Source organism: Quercus lobata, chromosome 1, assembly GCF_001633185.2.
Source record: "Quercus lobata isolate SW786 chromosome 1, ValleyOak3.0 Primary Assembly, whole genome shotgun sequence".
In the NCBI taxonomy this organism is placed as follows: Eukaryota; Viridiplantae; Streptophyta; class Magnoliopsida; order Fagales; family Fagaceae; genus Quercus; species Quercus lobata.
Genome location: NC_044904.1, coordinates 21,024,651 through 21,048,030, shown reverse-complemented (window position 1 = coordinate 21,048,030; position 23,380 = coordinate 21,024,651). Strand labels below are relative to the sequence as shown.

Genomic DNA, 23,380 nt, shown 5'->3' with positions numbered 1-23,380 from the left:
ACAGCTGCTCATCCTTATCAGATTTATCGATGGAATTATATCCTAAGAATAATATTGAGAAGCCAAAAGATACGTATACAATTTTTATGTTTTTCAGCCAATTCAACAAAGATATCAAGTGGTGAATTTAAAATATGAGGTCAGAGTTAGAGAAAATTTCAAATGGTTGAACTGAGTTATAATTTTTTTTTTTTGAAATAATTACAACATGTTACTAATCTTGTAACTCAAACTTTTTTCTCTCCAAACTCTAAGAATTTTATGCATAAAAAGATGTCAATTCAACTACAAAACTTTTAGCAAATTGAGTCATCCCCAAATAATGAAGTAATAAACCCTCCAAATTGTGGTCATTAAGAAATTCCCCTTTACCAGCCCTTTATTTATATGCCTTAATCCCAAAATGTAGAGGTGCTAAAAAGTTCAATGATACGTACATATCCAATCAATTTAAAAAAGACTTAGGATTTGCTTTTGCTTACCGATCAATTGAATGTACCCAACTTCATCACCTTGCCCATAATCATTGTACCACTTTTGCTGACCCAAACAAATGGCCAAACCCCTCTCCCAATTCCGTCCAAATTTGGCTAACTCTCAACCACGCTCCTCCAATTGCCAAAGCGCGTTCAACTCCAACTCGATGAAGTAATTTGGACCCAAATACCAATTCTCCATTCTTCAAAAGATTTATTAGAATTTCTCTAACTTTCCCAATTTCACATTCTAATTATCAAAATTCCCTTCTTACTTATTAATCTTCTTCTTCGACCTCAAATCTTAAATGTGCAAAACCAAAATGGCAACACAAGCCACCGATCCCTCTCCCAAATCAAACACTCGTACCCCACGAACCCAAACTCAATCTCCTAGAACCCAACGCTCACCGGCACCACAACCACCGCCACAAACCTCCTTCGCCACCGGTTCCTCCTCCACCTCTGTACCTTCAACCTCCAGCGCAACCAGCGGTGCCTACCTCGCCACCAGCTCCGCCACCTCAAGCTCCAAACATTCCGCCGGAACAGGAATCTCCGAATTCCGTGACTCGCTCCCCGAGAATCCCCACATCTACTCCTTCTCCGAGCTCTGCTCCGCCACCAACAACTTCCTCTCCAAGACCTACACCTCCACCTCCTCCACCCGCTCCTGGCGCTGCACTCTCCGGGCCAAGAGCGTCATCGTTTTCCAGCGCAAGTTCCGCCGCAAAATCGAGACCCCGCAGCTCAGGCAGCGACTCTCCGTCATCTGCCGGAGCCACCACATGAGCATCATCAAACTCCTCGGCGCTTCCATCTCCGGCGACCACATTTACCTCGTGTACGACTTCGTCGAAGGCGCTAACCTCGCCAACTGCTTGCGGAATCCCAAAAACCCGAACTTCACGGTGCTCAACACGTGGATTTCCAGAATGCAGATCGCTACAGATTTAGCTCACGGCCTCGATTACATTCACAACAACACGGGTCTCAACTTTTGTACCTTAGTCCACAACCACATCAAAAGCAGTAGCATCATAGTCACCGAGCCTTCCTTCAATGCCAAGCTCTGCCACTTCGGTACCGCCCAGCTCTGCGGCGAAATCGACGAGGACGAAAACAACAAGGACAAGAGTAAAAAAGCCAAGGAATTTTCGGAAATCCAAGAGGTTTCGGAGGAGGAGGAGAGTTTAAAAACGTTGCCATCTCCGAAATTGAAGAGGTCAAACAGTCAAAAAATGCAATTCCAAGGTGTCAGAGGCTACATGCCGCCGGAATTTCAAGCGACCGGAATCGCAACGCAGAAGTGCGACGTGTACGCATTTGGGGTTGTGATTTTGGAGCTTCTGTGCGGAGAAGAGCCATTGAAGTACAAATACGACAAGTCCACCGGCGATTTTGTTAGAACTTCGGTGATAGACACAGCGAGAGCAGTAATCGACGACGAAGGCGACGGCGGCGGTGGAAGAGAAGGGAGGCTGAGGAAATGGGTGGATCGGAGACTGAACGACTCGTTTCCAATAGATGTGGCAGAGAAGATAGTAAGACTAGCACTTGATTGTGTACACGTGGAGGCAGATAAGAGGCCCAACATGGGTCGCGTTACCGGGAAGATATCAAGGCTATATCTGGAGTCAAGAATTTGGTCAGATAATGTTAGAATGCCTACTGGTATTTCTGTCTCATTGGCTCCTAGATGACACACGGCTCTTCTGTTCTTGTTTTATTTTTAAAATTCTTCATTGCTTCTTGGAGAATTGGAGAGACTGTAATAGAATATAAGACCATCCACCATTGGTTTCAGTTCTTTTTTATTTGATTTGTTATGGTCCATTTGATAGAGACAGGACTAGACCAGGCATTTTTTGTTATATGTGAGTATTTTACTTCAAAAAGAAGATTAAACAAAGCTTTACGTTAAGAGATTGTCTTAATATTTTTGTGGATCACAGTGACTGCTGTAGAAGGAACTAGTCGTTTTTTATTTGTCAGAAACTTTTTACGTTTTTGTTAGCAAGAAAAAAAAAATGTAGTGACAAATGTTGTGGGGTTGAGAGATGTTTCGCTATTGTATAAAGTCTTAAATATAAGCACATTTCTCATAAGTCGTAACAAAACCAAAACAAAAGAAACAATCTCATCAAAAAAAAAAAAAAAAAAAACAAATATGAGCACATTTAAGGTTGAGAAATTTAAAGCAATATCGGTTATAATAAGGCAGAATTCTCTCAAGAAAGGTTGAGAAATTTAAAGCAATATCGGTCATAATAAGGCAGAATTATGTCAAGTTCAAAGGAGTTGACGGTGCTATCATTTGCACCGCTCAACCAATTACCAAAACCATAGCGTGATCTCAACATCATGCAAGGTTTTTTGGCCTCCACTTTAGTTTTCAATACGGTTACCGTACGCATATCAAAGTCATCATTTTTTTTTTTTTTTTTTTAATAAACTTCATTCATTTATTGGTAATATGTTTTCAGCATGTGCGTGGACGCTAGCGAAAGTCGGTGTCCACTACAGAGAAAGTACGTGGCAAAAAGGTGGCAAGAGGATCCAAATCCAATACTCGCACGACTCTACCCAGGAGACATTAAGAGCTGGACTTTCTAAATCAAAAGCATCAAAGTCTAAAAGGTCAAAATAACAGTAAATGCACCAAGGAGTCATAAAAGTTAGCCATACTTTTTTATATGGGATAGAAATTACAGTGTTGAAAACGGTAATGACTATAAGGATGAAAGTGAGAATATTGACACAAGTCACAGTAAAAATTCAGATTCCATGCAGAATGACTAGAAAGATTATAAAAAAACCTAGTCAATGTAGAAATGAAAGCTCATTGGAATCCAAAGTTAAAGATCTAGGAAGCACAGTATGAATATGGAATCGATACGGGTACAAACACCCCAAATGAAGTGTCTGTGTTGCTTCCGAGCAAAGGATATTGCGATTAGTGCATGATAAGTTGTGTCATCTGTGGACCTAAGTCAAAATGACATTTCTCGTATCACAACAACCCATATCAGCCTATATGAAAAAAATTGGGTCCTAGATTTACTAGGAGCATATTAAAATCTGCAATCTGTTCCAGAAGAAAACAATTTTAAAGAGTTAACAGTCAAATAACAATAACCAAGCAACAAAGAATCAAAGAGTCATACTCAACCTCTGTGAAAGATATGGTGCACTCAACTTCCATGCATAAAAACACAAGAATGTCACATACAAAGCCGTGAGTTAAAAGAAATCGACTAAAATCGACTATATTAACAGACACAGTTTTCAACAATCAAGAAAAGGATGCAGTTTTTCATTCCTAGTGTTCTTTTCTCATTTACCAGTCAGTAAAGTTCTCAAATCTATGTTAGTTTGCTAATTCCTACTATTTTCTTTTCTCTATACTATGTTGACAACGGTACCAATATATTGTTGGTGGAAGCTGAAAAGTTTGAGGAATCAGTGCATGAGACCTTAAACTTCCTTTCCCTTTGATATGGATAGGTAGTGGACAACTCTCTGACACGCCACAGAACAGACTCTGGTACTTGATTTGATACTTGCTTCTGTCCTTGCTTGACCTGCATGAGCTAACAAGAATATATGAATAGACAAATACAATAGCTACTTAACAAGCTTAGAGGAATTCTCCACCTCCACAGTCCATCTGTGGAGCTGTAATAAACAATTCAGGAAGATGAACATAATTCCTTGTCAGGACTCTCCCCTTTAAATAACACCCTCATTTGAAAGGATATAATTATTTTATTAGCTCACTAGTTGCATGATGTGCTAACAAGGGTTACTAAGTCAATACCAAAGTAAGTAATCATGTGAGGAAACTATATTCATGAAATCCAAAAGTCATATAACAATTATGGAATGTTGGAACTTGGAAGTAACAGCTTAGAGGCATATGTGCATAGCATTTTAGTTATTTAAGCATCAAATATACCAAACAAAATCAGCTTGGATTTTGACTTCTATGTTTCAGACTTGTCATAAAAGTATCTATTCATGAGGTAAAAGGCAGCACCAAAAAAAAAAAAACGAATTTTAACCCAACCTTTCTCTTGCACTGCAACTGAGCATAGCTAGCCCGCAACAGATTTCTCCATTTGTCCTGGAAACCCCATGAAGTTTAGAATTTTCAGTTTCCAGAGAATAAAAATGGAGTAAATATTATATTTCCATGAACTACCTTGAGATCTACCGGTGTTCGACGTGAAGATGATGAAAACATTAGCCTCTTTATTTCAGCCCATCTTCCAACTCCACACCTAGTTACACCTTCAATTAACTTCATCACTTCTGAAGAAGTCCATGATATATGATGCTTTCTATGACTGCTGACTTTTTGAGTACTACTCCTTGTAATAAACCCATCTCCACAAATTTCATCTTGTGACCTAGCTGAATGAGGCTCTGTATCAACTTCCTCGTTTGGAGATGAAAGTCTATCATCCTTAAAATCCTCAGAGTTCTGGATCTCAATGGACAGATGATCAACCATAAGTTTAACATTGAATACTACAACACAATTGTGACTAACATACAACCATTAAAAAAATCAAACCAACTGTACTAAACAAATAAGCATTATTCTACAAGACATAGCATGCCTGCATACATCATACATTTATAGGTCAGACAAAAATAACAAAGAACAAAGTTTGGAGAGAAACTTTGTTCAATAACAAATGTTCTCGCCTAAAGCAGTGTCTTGTCTTGAGATGCTACCAAGATGCCAGATACCCCAGAAAAAGAAAATAAGATCAGGATTTATATTACCCCACTTGTGTGGAACATGTTAGTTGGGACAGATAACTCAACAGCATTTACAAGCAAGAAGTGGCAGAGTGACAGCCATGGGCTAACAACTTAATATCACTATGCTTTTTGAAGAACAATAGATATTGATCCACAATTTCGACGCACATGTTTTAGACATTGAAAGATGCCAAATTGAGTAGACTAAAATTACTTGGTCCACACTCATTAAACAGGTTGACACTTAACATGGTATACTATTTATTCTGGATCTGCTAGAAAGTACAGTAAACACAGATTACAGAAACTGCGAATCTTTGATACAGGATGGAAGAGGCAATCTAATTAACTGCCATGAAAACCGACAGCTCAGTGGATCATTTTGACCATCCAGTTGTCACTTCAAATTGAAGGGATCCAAACTGGAAAAAAATGTGGTCATTAAAAGGAAGAGGTGATGAAGAATGTAAAGTTGATCTTTGTTGATAAGACTTTTTAAGACCCCTTGCACTCTTAGGTTTTGTATAATAATAGAAGTTATTATTAAGCAGTAAAACTGCCAAGGTAAATTCTTGATTTAGATCCACACAGTTATAAATAAAACTCTTATTTATTCATTCATTAATTTTTTTGGCCCTTGAAAACCATTTATATATATAGAGAGTTCACTGAAGTCATAAAACAGAAATGTTTACCCAAGATGATGAATCTGTCTCTGTGTGCCCCTCCTCTACTGGAAGACCAAAGGGAACCTGAATGCAACTTCCTTTGAAAGATTTGTCTTGGCAAACCATTGGTGCAGCTCCAAATCCCTTTGGGTACAAACGCTTGTGAGATCTAACAGACAAAAGTTTCTCCCTGGATTCTTTATAGACTACTTCACAGTCTCCATTTTTTCTCTTACAATATCTCGATTTATCCTCCATTGATTCTTCAATGTATCTTTTGGGAGGCTTTCGCAGTCTCTTTTGTGTGACAAGTGCTTCATCTCCTCCATCAAGGGAACATAAGTCAATTTTGCTATCCTCAGAAGAGGTCTTCAAGGTATCGAGGCCAGCAAACCTCTTCCTTTCCACATGCCAACCTACTGCCATAGTTTTATCAACTAAAACACTATTGATAGAACCAGTGGCACTACCAGATGAGTCACAACTAGAAAAGCACACAGTTTTGCCTCCAATTTTATAGGAAGTTGTATCACGTTTGATGAGGTTCAAGCCATTGTCTAACTGAACTTGGTTCTGCAAGCCAAATAAAAGGTGGCACTTCAGCCACTGCTTGTCTGTTACTGAAGTTTCACGTCCAAACATGCTTTTAAAGGCCTCATGCAGTTCTTGGACTGTCATTTCGTCTAGCACAGGAGAATTTTGGTTATATGTAGATTCAAGTGCTGGAACACTTGCAGAAGACATGTTTGATATCTCGGCAGCAGAGTCTCTTTCATGGAAATCTGGGGAGTACCTTCCTAAACCCACGTTTCCCACACAGGATACTTTGCATGAACCATGACCCAAAATGGTGACTTCATCAGCAGGTTTGGCATCTAAGAAAAACAAAAACAGGATACGGGATAGGGGAGAGGAAGATGGGGGAAGAAATATCAAATGCCTAAAATAAGGGGGAAATGATCCAACTAGGTAAAATAATCTAAGAAGACTTACCCAAAATAAATTCTTCACATGTTGGAAGCCTAGTTTTTCCATCAAGAACCTCATCACCAGCTACTTGCAACATTTCTTCAAGAAGCTACAAGACCCATTACGACCATCAAATAACACTAAAGTAAATAATATCTTTCTCCTAAGCAGAGTCAAGGTGTGAAGCTGGCAAATTAAAAACAACTACATGCTCTAGCAAGAAGGGGAGAGGGAAGGTGGGGAGAGTCACCGTTTGACTTTACATAGAGCTAAGTTGATTTAGAAATACTTTAAATTACTGGCAGCAATACATAATTTCACAATCTGGAGCAAAATGTTGAGGGAGCCCCAATCTGGTTTAAATAGAGCAGGGTAATTTAATGCCAACTGAGACATATGCATACATACATTGTGCTTTTCTCTTTTGTTCCTTTTCAATTAGTTCAGTAGTTCTGGGAGGAAAATTGTAGATCAAATCTAACCTTATGTGGGACTAGAAAGTTGACCGAATCACACATACCTCCCTAGATAAGAGGTGGTAAGGTTAACCTTCAGTAATAACTCAAGTTGTGCTTACTTTCTCATGCAACAATACAAGAAAGTAAACATACTTTGAATAAGAAGGTTACACATTGGACTAACAACAAAACCTTTGGAAAGAAATGTAGTATGCATCAGCAGCCTAAGTGCATACAAAATGCAGCTCTAGCACACTAAATTACCAGTTCAGAAACTATAGTCATCGAGGAATAACAGGGAGTATACTGTCTTCAATGTCACAGGCGATTTTAGCAGGTATAAGTTTATTTTATTCATAATTAGCATAAATTTTTCTTTTTTTGATAAGTACCTAATTGGCATAAATTATTACAAAATCAAAATGAAATGATATCTGAATAGGCAACACATTATTAAGAGTGTGACTGCTATGCTGCTAATGAGTGTGTTGATAGTAGGGTGAAGAGTAAGATTCCAGGTGTTATTTGTAAGTTAGATATTGAGAAAGCCTATGATCATGTGAACTGGGAGGCTCTTCTTGATTAGTTGAAGCGAATGGGATTTGGGGTGAGGTGGTGTAGGTGGATCCACACATGCATATCTACTGTCCAATTCTCTGTCTTGTTTAATGGGTCTCCAACTGATTTTTTTAGGAGTTCGAGGGGATTGAAACAAGGGGACCCGCTATCCCCCATGATGTTTCTAGTTATGATGGAGGTCCTAAGTAAGATGATGAAAAGAGCTAAAGGGGCTGGTTTGCTTCGAGGCTTTAGGGCTAATGGTAGATGGGGTGGATGATCATGTGAACTGGGAGGCTCTTCTTGATTAGTTGAAGCGAATGGGAATTGGGGTGAGGTGGTGTAGGTGGATCCACACATGCATATCTACTGTCCAATTCTCTGTCTTGTTTAATGGGTCTCCAGTTGATTTTTTTAGGAGTTCGAGGGGATTGAAACAAGGGGACCCGCTATCCCCCATGATGTTTCTAGTTATGATGGAGGTCCTAAGTAAGATGATGAAAAGAGCTGAAGGGGCTGGTTTGCTTCGAGGCTTTAGGGCTGATGGTAGATGGGGTGGAGGGGTATGTGTCTTGCATCTTTTGTTTGCAGATGACACAATTCTGTTTTGCGATGCAGATGAGGAGTAGATTCTACATGTTTGGATGCTTCTTCTTTGTTTCCAAGCAGTGACAGGGGTTTAAAGGTTAATGCACTGAAGAGTGAGATGGTTCCCTTGGGGAGGTTCCTAATGTTCATGTCCTAGCAGAGATTTTGGGATGCCATATCGGGTCTTTGCCTATGACCTATCTTGATATGCCATTGGGGGCATCCCACAAGTACCCTACTGTTTGGAATCTTATCTTGGAGAAAATTGAGCATAAGCTGGTCGGTTGGAAGAAGATGTATTTGTTAAAAAGTGGAAGACTAACGTTGCTTAAAAGCACATTATCTAGTCTCCCCACTTATTATTTATCTCTTTTTACCATTCCTACGCATGTGGCCAATAAAGTTGAGAGGTTGCAAAGGGATTTCTTGTGGGGGGACTCCAAGACTCATTTGATGGGATGGGACAAGGTGTGTGCACCTTTGAAAAACGGTGGGTTAAGAGTAAAGAAATTAACTACTTTTAATAAAGCCTTACTAGGGAAGTGGTTATGGCGGTTTGGGATTGAGGAGACAAGGCTTTGAAGAAGGGTTGTAGCTCTCAAGTTTGGGGAAGAAAGAGAGAAGGGGGGGGGGGGGGGATGGACTTCCAAGCTAGGTAGAGGGTTCATGGGTGTGGCTTGTGGAGAAGTATCCACATGGGATGGGAGGATTTTAACAAGAATATTCGCTTTGAGGTAGGGGTGGGAGATAGTGAAGCTTTGGACAGATCAATGGTGTAGGGATTCTCCACTTCAATTGACTTTTCTGAGTGTGTATGGGATTGCATCCAATAAAGAGGCATTGGTGGCCTCTTCTCTTGAACGGTTGGGGATAGAGGAACAGAGAAACTGGGATGTTCATTTTACTCGGAGACCAAATGATTGGGAAATGAGTGGTGTGGATGAATTTCTTTGTACCTTGAGCTCAAATCTACCTCTCATTGAGAACGGAGATCGTATGTGATGGAAGTTGACAAAGAATGGGGATTTTGATATTCGATCGTTTTACAATAAGTTGAGAAGCCCCTTGCCCATTATTTTTCCTTGGAAAGGTGTTTGGAAGGTTAAGGCTCCTCGGCGTGTTTCCTTCTTTGTGTGGACTGCTGTATGGGATAAGATCCTTACAGGAGATAATTTAAGGGGTAGAGGGATGGATTTTGTCGACTGTTGTATCATGTGTTATAGTTTGTTACTACATTGTGGTAAGGCTTATTGGTTATAGAGTTTGGTGTTTAGATCTTTTGGGTTTTTTTGGGTCTTACTAAGATCGGTTGCGGATACTCTATTTGGTTGGTGGAGTTGGCTTGAAAAGCATTTGTCTAGCATTTGGAATTTAGCTCCATTATGCTTGATGTGGGGTCTCTGGAGGGAGCGAAATAGGAGGACATTTGAGGACATGGAAAATTCAGATGACCAGCTATTAGCTTCTTTCAGTGGCTCTCTGTTTGACTGGTCTAGGGCTTGGGGACTCACCTCTAGTTATTCTCTCCCTGTGTTCCTTAGTTCTCTCCTGTGTAATTAGTATCTTTTCCTTTCTTTTTTCTTTTTTCTCTTTCTTTTCCCTTTGTACTTTTCTCTCTGCCTAATGTTTTTCTGCATAAGGTAGTGTTCTTGAATATATATCTTTATTACTTATCAAAAAAACAAAGGAAAATCTCAAATGAAAGATATTTTCATCCTTTATAGAATGAATCTACAGCAAGCCATATTTAAATTACAAAACCAGTACTAGCTTTGCAGGCCTACCTCTGGCGTTTCCTCCTGTGCCTCCCGAGTAAGATTAGAATGCACTGCATCTGCAGAGAAAGCAAGTATGAATCATTCGTACTAAGAGAAAGAACTTTATCGTCCATAACAAAATACGAACATTCAAATTCACAGGCTGCATAAGTTTGCTTCTTTTAATATTATATTTCTATTAAAGTTTAATATACTTTATATGCATACAACTTGACCCAACTCAACTTAACAAAACCTTAACACCAATTTAATTGGATTCAGCTATGGCTCATTAATAACTTGTATGTTTACCTGCATACATACACATCAAATGTTTTAGCCACTCATGCTGAAATAGAAAATAGGCAGACATTAAAAAAAAAAATGTATATAAAGTGGATTTGCAACATATAAATAAAATTTATATTAGATATAGCTTTAGCTGAAATCAGCGGTATGAACATATGATGTTTAGCATACAAAGATGAAGGGGTTTGCAAGGGTGAGCACACATAGTTAATATACCTATATAAAACATCTTAACAGCAGTCATATCAAGGCAAAATGTGTTAGAGAGATAATTTAGGGATTTTCTTGAAGATCTTTGGTGACATATTTGCAAGTGGAATTCAGCATGCAGGATGGAAAAAAAAATACGCAAGACCTTTCAACACCCAAAGTATAGTATCACCCAAACTGGTGAGGGGGAGTGTCGGAATATATAGTCCATATATTATTTAATTTTGTAATTTTCCCTTGTGAGGGCATACCAGTGTTAGGGTTAATCAAATTAACCTAAAACACAATTTCTCCAAAGTGTCAACTACAACACATACACAGAGAGAGAGAGAGAGAGAGAGAGAGAGAGAGAGAGATTACTGAAATCAGCTTTTATCTCATCATATTCAATTGCGCCTGAAAAATCTTCAACATCAAAGAATTTCTGTGAATGGAATGCTTCAAAATCAAAAGTACCACCAAGTAAGTTTTGGTTACATTTAGGTTCTACTAAAAAATGTTCCACTCCTATAGCTTCTTGTTCTGAGGCAGCAAAAAGGGATAGGTCAACCTGCACAAGCAAGACAGACCGTTATAAAGAAACACAAAAATTCACCAACTCTCCATGTGATATGCTATGGATAATAGTGATGAAACCCCAACCATGTGTCCAAAACTTTCATTTTATTGTTAGATGAACTGTCTCATTACAAAATTGAAGAATGAACATATTATAAAGCAACATATATTATACAGTGACCTATGGATTAAGAAAAAAAAAAGTTAGATTGCAGCTACCCATTTAGATTAATAATAGAAAATATTAGCCAATAGCCTTTTAGCTCAACTAGCACTTATTGGTGTCTCCAAACTAGACATCCACTGTTCAAATCCCCCTCCCCAACTATCGAATTATAAAAATAAAAAATAATAATAACAGGGTAAATTACATCGACCTTCTTAAGGTTTAATGAAATGACACTTTCCCCACTATGAATGAAATGACACTCCCCTTAAAGAATGTAATAAGCCCTCTTGCACTATGACTTCCCTAAAGGAATATTCCATTTTAAAAAAAGATTCCTTCTAATTTATACAAACGTCAAGAGTCAAGAGGTGAATGTCATTTGTCAACAAACTTTAAGAACAGGGGGTGGGGGTGTCAATTTCTTCCATGGTCTGGGTATGAGCCTTTTAAAAAAAATAGTAAATAAATAAATCATGGAGGGAGCATCAATTTCATTAATAATTTGGGTAGGAGTCTTGTTTAAAAATAGAATCTTCTGTCAGTAAAATCACAGTATGAGAGGATGAAGACTTATCTATTGCATTTATACAAACCTAAGAAGAATGTAATTTCGTAAAAATTTGGGATAAGTGTCATTTCATGTAACCTCCAAGAATGTTAGTGTAATTTACTATAAATATTATTATTTGCATCAGCTAGTCCCTAGATAGATGTTAAATAGTGTACAAACTTTAACAATCAACATTCAATCAAAGAAGATTGTTTTATCAGGGACTACAAAAATGAAGTTATGCCAGTCAGATAGTCCAATTTTGAGCCAAAGGTGAAAGAGGAAAGCTAAAAATAATGACATACCTCCGAAAACTTAGAAGTGAACATATTTGCAATCTCATCAGAAGTTATTAAAGAGTCCTTGGATGTGATATTCATTGCAATCCTGAATTCGCCACCCCTAGCCCTATTTGTAAATGCAAGCAGGAAAAATTAAGGACGATAAATATATCAATAACCAAATTTAAAATTACCAAAAGTTATATGTATCCCAATCATTGTTTCAACAACTTTAGACACAATGATAAGTTTGATACAAAGAAATAAGACATTTAAAAACATAACCTAAACTTGTCCATGCAAGTAGTAGATAAAGTAACCCTAATCTAGAGTCTAATAGCAAGACTAAAACAAATTAAATATTGTCAAACACTTATACTTCATCCCTAATCTACGAGCCCTTTGAACCCTTTGAACTCTCAAGTTCAATGATATTCCTTTCAAATATTAATAAGAAAATAGGGAAAGAAACTAAGTCACTGAAGAGATTTTATTTCTGATAAATTTCTTAATGTGTTGGCAAACCCTAGTTCCAAAACATGTCAAAATTGGTTTATATCAATAAATTGTGTTTGGGTCAAAAACTGCGCAAAGACAAGATTTCAATGGGTTTCAATTTGCTCAAAGATGATGAATTGATGATCTTTTTCCCATAGCTTTCGCACCACAATGAATACATGGGTGAAACTTGTTTCATGGAAAGTAGACATCTGAGGCTTCTAACTGAACACAAACTTTATCCAATTTGGATTTGTAACGAGTGAGATAACTGGACACAAACTTTATCCAATTTGGATTTGTAATGAGTGAGATAATACTATTTGAAGTTTGCATAATTGTGCAGTCTTCGAGTGTTTCACTCAAGCAAAAAATTCTTGCTCAATTGAAATTGCAGCAAACAATAAACCTACTTTGTAGGCCAAAATACTTAACATAAGGATTCCATGTACTAAACCAACCCTTGTTGCACAAAATAAGCCAACAAAGTTTGCTGTATCAATATAATGCTCAGACCAAATCTGCTTGAACTGAAACAGTTCTAAATTCATCTGCCTAGAGTGGTTCTCTTTGTGAGATATTTTAAATAGTTTTTCCTTGATCCTAAACCATTGATTCCTAGAAACCACAAAGTTAGTTCCTCAACAGAGGGTTGTTGTTACCACTACCCGAAGCTTGCTGTTACCTGAAACTCCGTTATCCGGACTTCCAGGTTGCGGAAGAGGTTTGTTAAGAAGGAAGCTTGTGTAGAAGCTTCCAGAGGTTTTGGGTCACTACATTGCGAAGGCAGACTAGGCGTCTGCAGAGGTTACAAAAGAGAGCCTAGACATGAAAATGTTTTGTAAGTAAAATATTGTAACTTTTTCTTGTAGTGATTTTTTTTTGGGATTGGAACACTGGAGTGGTTTTTCAATTGAAGAGGATCTTCATTATTGTTCCACTTCCTTACCAAATCTATGTCTTTTCAATGCTTTACATCTTTATTGCTTTTGAGATAACTATTTGTGCTAATTTGTTTGGATGGAATCAATCATAACTTGATTATTTTATCCCGCTTAGTTGTTTGGTGTCTAATTACTATTTTTCAAGTGGCATCAAAGCAGTTTGAACAGTACCTTAAAAGGGTTATAACAAAATTTTCAGTTTCATACACAGATAAAAGGGTTCTGACAATTCCTTCAAGGGCAAAGACAGAACTACAGAGGAAGATTTTTCCTTTGGTAAAACTGCAAACCTTTTCCTTCACAATCTCCTTATTCAAGATAAACTAAAATTAAAGTAAGAATTTTTATTTTATTGATACTATTATACTAAGAAGAAGAAAGTGGCAAGGGCACAACATGTAAAATGTAAATGGTTTAAATGTCCTGTTTTAGACAGCAATTTGAGGCTGCAGAAACATCATGTGTGTCTGCCAAAGCAAGAAAATGGAACCTAAACCACATTAAGGTATTGGTCCCATCATATGTTTCCCACTTCCCTAAAATTTTTATCCATCAGTTTCTTTGTTCTCTTTTTTGGGCTTATTTTCATCATAACATACAAAGCAAATAATAATGGAGATATTCAGCCTCAGTGGGACAACCAAAGAAGCCATGCAAGAATGTCCCTGACTTTTAGCATTTTTATAATTAGCCGTAAAATACTAATAACTGCTTTTACAAAAACCCAGTAAACCCATTAAGAAAATGAACGCAAAAATTACCCACAATTTGGAGGGAAAAATCAAAAAATTAAAAAAAGAGAAACCCAATGAAAGTTCTGTACACTACCACTACACATGTGAAAACAGAAGCATAACTAGAATTCAGTTAAAAAAAAAAAAATAGAAAAGAATATTTTTTTGATTAAAAAAAAGTTGAGAGAGTGTACCTCTAGTCCAGAAGGAGAAAAAATGAGCTGAAAATAAAAGCAAGTGTGAGAGCCTCCGGTTTTCAAACAATAAAAAAGAGAGAGGAAGAAATGGTTCTATCACATTGTGCTGACAGAGAAAGATGAGAATTTCAGGGACCCAAAAGCTGAAACCAGCAATGGGACTTTGAGAGAGAGAGAGAGAGGGAAAGTGTGTTGGGGAGAGAGAAACTGCAGCTGTACAACAATTATTAATGGTGGTAGCTTTTTTTTTTTTTATAAGTAGTTAATATATATTGGAGTGACGGATTTGAAATGCATTTACAAAGTTGAAATGGAATTAGAGGGGTTGGAGTCCAGAGTCCACTGAGAAGTGGGAAGCATGTGAGTGAGAGAGAGAGGTGGGCTTCTCATATCTGACGAATTTGGCCACCTTCCACGTTATGGTGCACCTACACCCTACTTATACTGAGCAAGGGTCACCACTCTTTACTCTTCTTCTTTCTCCATGATTACTATAAAAACTTTAGATTTTAGTTTTTTTGCTTTGAGAAATGTTGGGCACACACCAAAAAGCTACAATGATTTCACAATATTTCTAAATGACTGTACTATATTATTAAAAAGAAAATTTAATGGGAGATTGTAATTAGTTTATGTGTGAGTTGATATGTTGATTTAAGAATGTTGTGAAATTATTGTAGGTTACATTTTACTTTTTCATCATTTTTGAGTGTTATTCTTTTTCAAGTTTAACATTTTTTTTTTCTTTCTAAAAATTAGTTTAGAAGTATTAAAAACTAGTCGCTAATCCATATTATGCACGGGAATCTACGTATTTGTGAGTTAGATTAAAATAATTTTATAAAATCTTAAATTAATTAAGAAACTACATCATTGCATGATTTACTCTCGTATGACTTCAATTTGTGTTACAATTTGATGAAAAAATCATTACTTGAATGTGCAATGGCTTACAAAAAATTTGTTAAACAATTTCAAATACCGCAAAAAATACCTCAAAAATTCAGCTATTAAAACTTCTGAAAGACCAAAAAAAATTAAAAAATCAGATGATTCACTACTTAGAAATTATTGAAACAAAACAAAATATATATGATTAAACAATAAAAAAATATAAAAGAAAGATGAGTTACATTCAAAAGAATAATTTCAATTATTACAAGTTTTATTATCTTGTAAAAAACAGTTAAAGAGAGTTGGTTGGTTCATGTACAAAAATTACTTTTTAAAAAATATATGAAAAATCATAATATATATATATAAATATATATTTTAACAAAGTTGAGGAGAAAAAAATAACATAAAAAGAGTTCATACCTCTACTCAGCTTTAAAAAAAATATATTGGGGTTTACATTACTTTTAAAGTGTTCATGATTAACTTCACAAATTTGGAGATAAATTATCAACGTTTGAATTTGAATTTAAATTGAACTTGTTAGAGAGATAGAGTTTCACTCATTGTTAAGTTTGGATTAAACAAAAATAGTTTTGTTTAAAAGTAATGATGAGTTTGAGTTTAATTTGGACTTGTTAGAGAGATAGAGTTTCACTCATTGTTAAATTTGGACTAAACAAAAATAATTTTATTTAAATAAAATGATAATTTTATTTAAATATTGTACTAACGTGGAAAATTGTGAGAGCTGCAGAGACTTCGGTTTATATATATATATATATATATAATATATTTAGCAATAAGCTACGGAAATTACATATGTCCAAATGAAACATGCCAACTTAAAATTTTGGCTTAAATTCTCTCTCTCTCTCTCTCTCTCTCTCTCTCTCTCTATATATATATATATATATAAATTTTTTTGTAATTTGATAGTTAGGGGGATTTGAACATGTCTTTGTTATAAAATACTATGAAGTGTCAATTGAATTATAAAATTCTTAATCGTCCTGTACCACTCTTAATTTAGAGGTATCAAGTACTTTTGTAATTACTCTACAATTTGTTTAGGATGGGGAAAAGAATAAAATAAAATGTTGTGTTTGGGAGTTTATAAAAGAACTAGTGGAAGTGAAAAAAAAAAAAATATTATTATTATTACAATACCATTCACCGTTTATAAAAATAAAGATAAATTTGGTATTCCATCACTATTTCATTAAAGGAATAAGTGCACCTCTCATTTGTGGGAGGAATGCTTAGAAGTGAATGAAATATGATGAACATTCCCTTGTAACTATTTCATTCACTCCTACTAAACTTCCAAGCAATTGAATACTTAGAATATCTCTTAAATCTCTCTTTTTTTTTCCTCATTCAAAATGAAGGTGAAATATCAACTTTATTCATATTTTAAAAACCAAAATAAAAGATAAATGATACAATACTATATATTTATTCAACATGTTATTTAAGTTAATATATTTGGATAATATATTTAGACTAATGTTAAGTTTATAAAATATGTGGATTTTAAATAATATGTAAATAAAGATATAAAAAATAAGTTCTGTGACGGGGCAAAGAGTGAAACAAATATTTGATGGTAATATCTTAATCCAGTTACTATTTGCTCACACAATAAATTTATAGAGATGGGATGCAAGGTCACCCTTTAAGTACCCATTACAAGACAAAAGATGAAAATCCGATCAAAACTTCGTGTATAGTGATTAATATTCAATTGAATAGAGTTTAGAAATGGCTAAGTGTTTATCCTCGGGTTTAATCCAAGAATGGTATTACAATTAGATGATTTTTCTCTCTTTTTCTTCTCTCCAAACTAGATCCACCCTTGATCCAGGTGCTTCTTGGCTTTATATAACTTCGCAAGGATGTATCTAGATCTTACATTTGGAGGGTCATGATTAGACTTTCTTGATACTTGTCCCATCAAGACCTTACTAGAAGGTTTTTACACCAGAATCTGAGCTAGGGGAACACTGTTCATGGTCATTTTCCCATTAATGCGGCCAGCTAAGTGGTTGTAGTGCATTTAATGCAGAGGGGACGGCTGCCTTATCCTTCATTTTTCTCTCTTCCTTGTTTAATACCAAGTTACCTTTGTCCCCCCTGGGATTGCACCATGCTCCCTTTGTTCCTGATTCTTGGCCTCCCGAGGTTAAGTAAGAGCCCTCGGCACCCCCATCAACTGCAACATTCTGAACTCCTTATTAGTTAAATAGGTCCTTTCCAAGGATACCTCATGAAGTTGCCCTCCTCGGAAATGCCCTTGCCTATTTTATTAACTACTTTGGATCCTCGTCCCCCCACAAGTACATATATACATACAATTATATATAAATATATATAATATACACACACACATAAATATATAAATACTAGTAACCCTGAAATAGTAAATGAGTATCAAATGGTACTTGAAATATTATGTTTCCTTGGCCAAATAGAAATGACCTTTAGTACAAAATTGACTTCCTTGATACCAACCCCTTCCTCTAAACATTCTACAAGATATTCTGTTTCTTGGTGTGCTAGTCTTTGGAATATTCAATTTCTGTGTTTGACAGTTAGTTGGTAGGGGTTTGGATTATCTGCTTGTAAATTTTTGTGATAAATGGTATGTTTCGATGTTTAAGTGGCTATGAGTTTGCTTGGTTTCTTTTGATGTGTTTCTAGTTCAGTTGCTTGTGTAACTTGTTCCTGCTTTGCAAACTGATACAAAACCAATCGTTTTGTTGGTTGCTTCGAGGGAACCTAAACCTCTGAGTTTGATAAATGGACTACTTTAGGTGAGTCTAGACCTCCAAAATGAAAACTCACTCAATAATAATAATTTTCAGCTTGCTTTTTTATTCAACATCAAGCCATATATATAAATGGCTTTTCAAGATAAAGTAACATTTAAATTCAAAGATTAGCCTAACAATATATCTTCTCTTTATCTAATTATTCAACTCTTAATAACAAAAATACAATCATGAAAAATTAAATAAAATAGAGATACATCACACAGGTTCTGCTGCTTTTAACAAATTGAAACATATTCATCAAAAAAAAAACTGTTTATGCAAATTTCATAAACCTGTTGGCTCTAATCAGCTATTAGACGATAGGGAGAAAAGGCTCCATAAGCCATAAACAAACTTTTTCTTTATATGCTGTACACTTCACAATAATGACCAAGAAATAAAATCAGTAAGGAAATAATATTCTATACTCAACAGAATGCGAAATTACAAGTACAGAAAAAGAGGCAAACATGCCTTCATTTATCAGTTTCAACCAACAGCATTCCAATAATGTATTGAATCATTGTTCTCTTCTCTTGGAGTTGACAGTCTGAGATTTAGACTCAACACACATACTTATCTCTAACATATCTCTTTTATTCTGTAGGGAACAATAGAAATTTAAAGCATGGATAATCAATGTTGTTAAAGTGTGACTTTCATTTTCTATATAAAAGATATGAAATGAAGTATTGTCTTCTGACTTCAATCATCTAAGTAGTTAACCAGAAAGAAGACAATAGTAGTAGTACAGTAAGAACTTTGGTGAGTACATTTTACACATGCTATATACAAAAACCTATTGCATATGAACCTTGTATGTAAAAATAAAACTTACATAATAATCACTTGAAACACAATCTATTAATGATCTTCATCAGCAAAATTGGGCTCGGCAGGCTTTTGTGGCAACAGCGGTAACAATCTTTGTGCTACTCTGGGGTTGCGTGCACGATTTTGTCGCAAGGATCGAAGTGCATTGGAGGCAAACCTTGATGCATAAATAGTGGCACCGAGACTTGGTGACATCCCAGGTTCATTTGCTAAAGCATCTTGCAGTCTGTCTTCTGCTTCCCGCAAAGACTTATCAAGCTTTCTCTTATAGTGTCGGCGCCAAGCTACTTGGATAAAACAGGCTGCCCATGTCCTCCATTGTAGGGAGTAGAACCTGAAAGTCATAATTGCATAATTACATTATGAAGGATCATTACATTAAAAAAAGAAGAATAAAGAAATCAGAATTGTAATAACTGTTACTGCTTTCTTTTTATTAAGTGTTTATATTTTTCTTCCAAGTTAACATGAATATTCTCTTCTAAGAATTAAGAGAATACTAAACAAGGAAAAACTATCATGATTGTATAGAAACCAATGTGACAGTGGCATTGTAGATTTTGATGAGATAATTATGGTAATTTATCCTAAATTAGGGAAGAAATTATATGTATGGCCACCCATGTCCTTTGGTACAATTACTGTACAAGTTTCTTGTTTGTATAACCTCGCTTCATTTATATGCCATGACAATAATTACAAAAAAGTTAAATAGAATGGCTTAAGGCCTTGCCTGAAAGCGTGCCGGAGCTGCTTGCTATGAAGGCGCCGAAATTGGGAGGCCACAAACTTCAAGTCAGCGGCCTTTAGAGCAAAGGCTTGAACCTCAGTTTGAGCTATCACTGTTCTAGTTGAGATGGGGAGATTGGAAGAGGAGTGGGGATCCAAGGCCCATGTAAGAAGCTCTTCTCCACAGAAGTCACCAGCTTTAAGATCAAAAGTGTTAAAGAAACCAGTTCTCCCACCATTGGTAGTCATAGTGGCTAGGTTTCCTCGCATGATAAAGAGCATCTCATCCACTGGATCCATCTCACGGACAATGCAGCTCTTCTCTGTGTAAAGTACTGGCTTGAGACGATCACACAGCGCGTCCAACAGTTGTTCATCCATTTTTTCAAACATTGGCACCTAAAAGATAAAAATAAAATTGACTTCGTAAACAAATTAGCTAGAATTTGGACAAAAAGATGCACTAAAAAAGAAAATAAAGGAAAACACTCACTCTCTTGAGAAGATCCAAGCAAAGATGGTGCTTTATGTCCCTCCTGAGGTCTTTAGGAAGGTTATGAAGTAGATTCTCTTCCTCAACACCTCTGGTTTCTTGCCATTTGTATTGCTCATATCGTCTAATTCGCTCCCTTAAATTCTCAGGAAGCATACGGTGTGACATCCACCGTTCTGCATCAGTCCTTTTCACTCTCATTTCTTCTATTCTCACTGTTGTGGATTGCAAATATTTCTATAACAGCACAAGAAACATAATATCAAACCTTAGTTCATCAAATCTAGAACCAGGATGGTTCTACCAAGAAAAAAAAAAAATCTAATTGGAGATAGTAGTGATTATACTTGGTAAGAATGGACCAATATCATTCTTCTATTGACAATATGACAATTGGCATGTTGGAATAGAACAGCAGAAATACACCATATAGAGATTGATTGGAGCAGAAGTATACAAAAATCATGAATGTTGTTTATTCATTAAAAAAAAGTATGTTTATTATGGATGAATTAGGAAAAACTATAATTTTTATAGACACCAGTTGGATGGTCAGGATAAGATGGATATGCACAAAGTCTGACATGTACTAACATCATCATCTCATAATGCTAAAACATAGGTTGCAAAGAGAATAAATGAGGATCAAAGTAATACCTGCATATTGCCAATAAGTAATGAGAATAAAATCAACCCGAAGATGGATATGGAGACAGCAAAGAGTATCTCCCCAACAAAAGTGCTTGTTTGCAGATTTTGGCCAAGAGAACTGAGAAAAAAGAAAACACACAAATTAAGAATGCCATTGATTTTACTCAAAATGTGGTCAGTCTTGCTATAAGTTGCCAAGCTTTGATTGGACTTATGGAATTAGATTTTAAAATTGAAAATTATGCATATGGCATTCAAAATAATTTGACTGCAAGGAAATTCAGTAATAATATAGTTTGAGGATTATGAATTCACCTAAGATTACGCAGACCCCACCAAAAGCAGTAAAAGAATTTCTCTGAAAAATTTATTGATTCCACCACTCCAGACTTCAGAACATCACGAAATATTCCAAAATCAAAGACCGTTGCTTTGTTATTTTCATCAGTGTCATTAAAAGGGCAAGCACCATATAGAGTTGATGTGTTTACGCTTCGGTGGTTTCCACAGTAAAAATCTGTATCTCTACAACCAGGATATTTCTTACATTGTTTTTGCCAGCAGGCCTCCTCTCGATCAATGGCAAATAAGTACCAAAAGGATCCAACTACCTGGTATATAACATTTATGAGTGATCAGAAAATCTAGGAATATTGTTAAGAATTCAAAACCTACCAAATCAACTTACATGACTAGCTAGCATATAGAGAAAAAGATTATAAACAGCTCCAGCCCAGGGTGACTCAGTCAGTATACCAGAGGTTCTTGTTACTTCTTTGTATAGTGGATAGATCCGCATAATTCTTGGCACATATTGGGACCAGATTACAGCCTTCAACATTTCCTTCATGAGTAACGGAACTTTGGTTTTCATTGTGGGAATGATAACAAAAATCGCCATCTGAATAAAGTAAGCCAGAACAGATCAAAATTGTAAAAACTAACATTACCTTACATAGGTCATTCTTTTACATCATGCAACCCACACAAATCTCAACTTAAGGTATGGTTACTACAAGTTTCTCCATTGTGTGTCCTAGGTACCAATTAATAGAGTTCTCAGAGAGTGAAGTAAAAAATCAGTTCTACCATTGATAATTACCAAACATTAGCCTATCCGGACGCATCAAAGGGCATAAGTTAAGCAATCCTCATGTGGTTATTTTTGCCACTTCCTTAAGTTGTGTAACATCATAATAAATGGAAATGAAGTGAAACATTTGAAAATAATCACCTCCCCTCACTGACCACAAAGTTACAAGTTGGGGAAGAAATTTTTTTCCCATAAAATTGTGAACTTAGACCACAGTGGGTTCTGAACTGAATGTTGTGATTAACACACAAAAACCATAGAGTTCTAGAAATAAACACAATTTTTGATACCTCAAATTGAATGAATGTCACATGCTTACCTGCGGCAATGGAAGAATTGCTAGAAGGTCAATGATGAAGTGTGTCGATATGTATCTTTTTGCTATAGCCACAGGATCATCAATCAATTCACCCCTTCCAAATACTTGAGACGAAGATCTAACAAACCCTGTACGGAATTGAAAGATTATATGAAGTACATAAAAAGCATCTCCAAGGGAACGAAGAAAAGAGGCAATAATTGCCAATTTACGGTCCATATCGAAGCATTTCTCCTCTCCAGTCATCACCGGTACGTAAAAGAACAATGGATCCAGGGCCAGTGATATCACACAAGAGAGCACAAATATTTTATTCCACATTTGAAGAAATTTACTCTGTGGATCAAGAACTGTCTTCCTGAGACCTGACTCTTTTCTTGGCCAATCACCTACGCGATGGGTGCTTAAGGGGTTTTTCAAACTTGTAATCCTCTCAGAAACCCTTTCATATCCTCTCTGGAAACTCCCCAAAATTCTGCCAATTGGTCTAGTTTTTTTTGGATAAAGTCCATCATCAATGGGATATTCCTGATTGGAACTCGAAGATCTCTCTGAACTCCAATCTTTAAACCTGGATGTAAGAATAAATATAGTAAGCAGCATTAAAAAGGTGTCATTAGCCGTTGGATTACTTAATTGGATACTACCAAATTCAAATAAATAATTTGAATGGTAATGACTTGGCAAGACAAAAGAAGATGAGAAACATAAGTCCAGATTACTGTCTCTTCCAAATACAAACACAAGAACAAGGCCCTAAGTATGCATTCCTTGCACTAAAAATGAAGATTGGAAAAACATGTAACAATCCTGTAATTCATCGGTTTGCAATACTAGAATCACCAAGTTGACTG

The 23,380-nt window shown here is 36.1% G+C and overlaps 3 protein-coding genes across 3 annotated transcripts; 1 reads left to right on the top strand and 2 right to left on the bottom strand.

Annotated features, from left to right (window-relative positions):
* The first annotated feature begins 257 nt into the window (after positions 1-257).
* LOC115983036 (lysM domain receptor-like kinase 3) lies at positions 258-2,400 on the top strand. Its single transcript, XM_031105768.1, has one exon. It carries the CDS (start codon positions 785-787, stop codon positions 2,177-2,179), a length of 1,395 nt encoding a protein of 464 aa, XP_030961628.1. The 5' UTR covers positions 258-784; the 3' UTR covers positions 2,180-2,400.
* Positions 2,401-3,658: 1,258 nt separating this feature from the next.
* Positions 3,659-15,099, bottom strand: LOC115983020. Its single transcript, XM_031105767.1, has 9 exons — positions 14,695-15,099; positions 12,349-12,451; positions 11,127-11,316; positions 10,275-10,324; positions 6,911-6,995; positions 5,945-6,792; positions 4,681-4,962; positions 4,546-4,602; positions 3,659-4,060 (listed from the first exon to the last, which is right to left on the bottom strand). Exons 2-9 carry the CDS (start codon positions 12,421-12,423, stop codon positions 3,884-3,886), a joined length of 1,764 nt encoding a protein of 587 aa, XP_030961627.1. The 5' UTR covers positions 12,424-12,451; positions 14,695-15,099; the 3' UTR covers positions 3,659-3,883.
* A 3,937-nt stretch (positions 15,100-19,036) lies between these two features.
* On the bottom strand, positions 19,037-23,144 carry LOC115983004 (cyclic nucleotide-gated ion channel 1-like). The gene is made up of 7 exons (XM_031105765.1): positions 22,527-23,144; positions 21,803-22,015; positions 21,430-21,725; positions 21,121-21,232; positions 20,464-20,700; positions 19,975-20,369; positions 19,037-19,575 (listed from the first exon to the last, which is right to left on the bottom strand). The coding sequence occupies exons 1-7, from the start codon at positions 23,127-23,129 to the stop codon at positions 19,272-19,274; spliced, it is 2,160 nt and encodes a 719-aa protein (XP_030961625.1). The 5' UTR covers positions 23,130-23,144; the 3' UTR covers positions 19,037-19,271.
* Between the last annotated feature and the right edge of the window lie 236 nt (positions 23,145-23,380).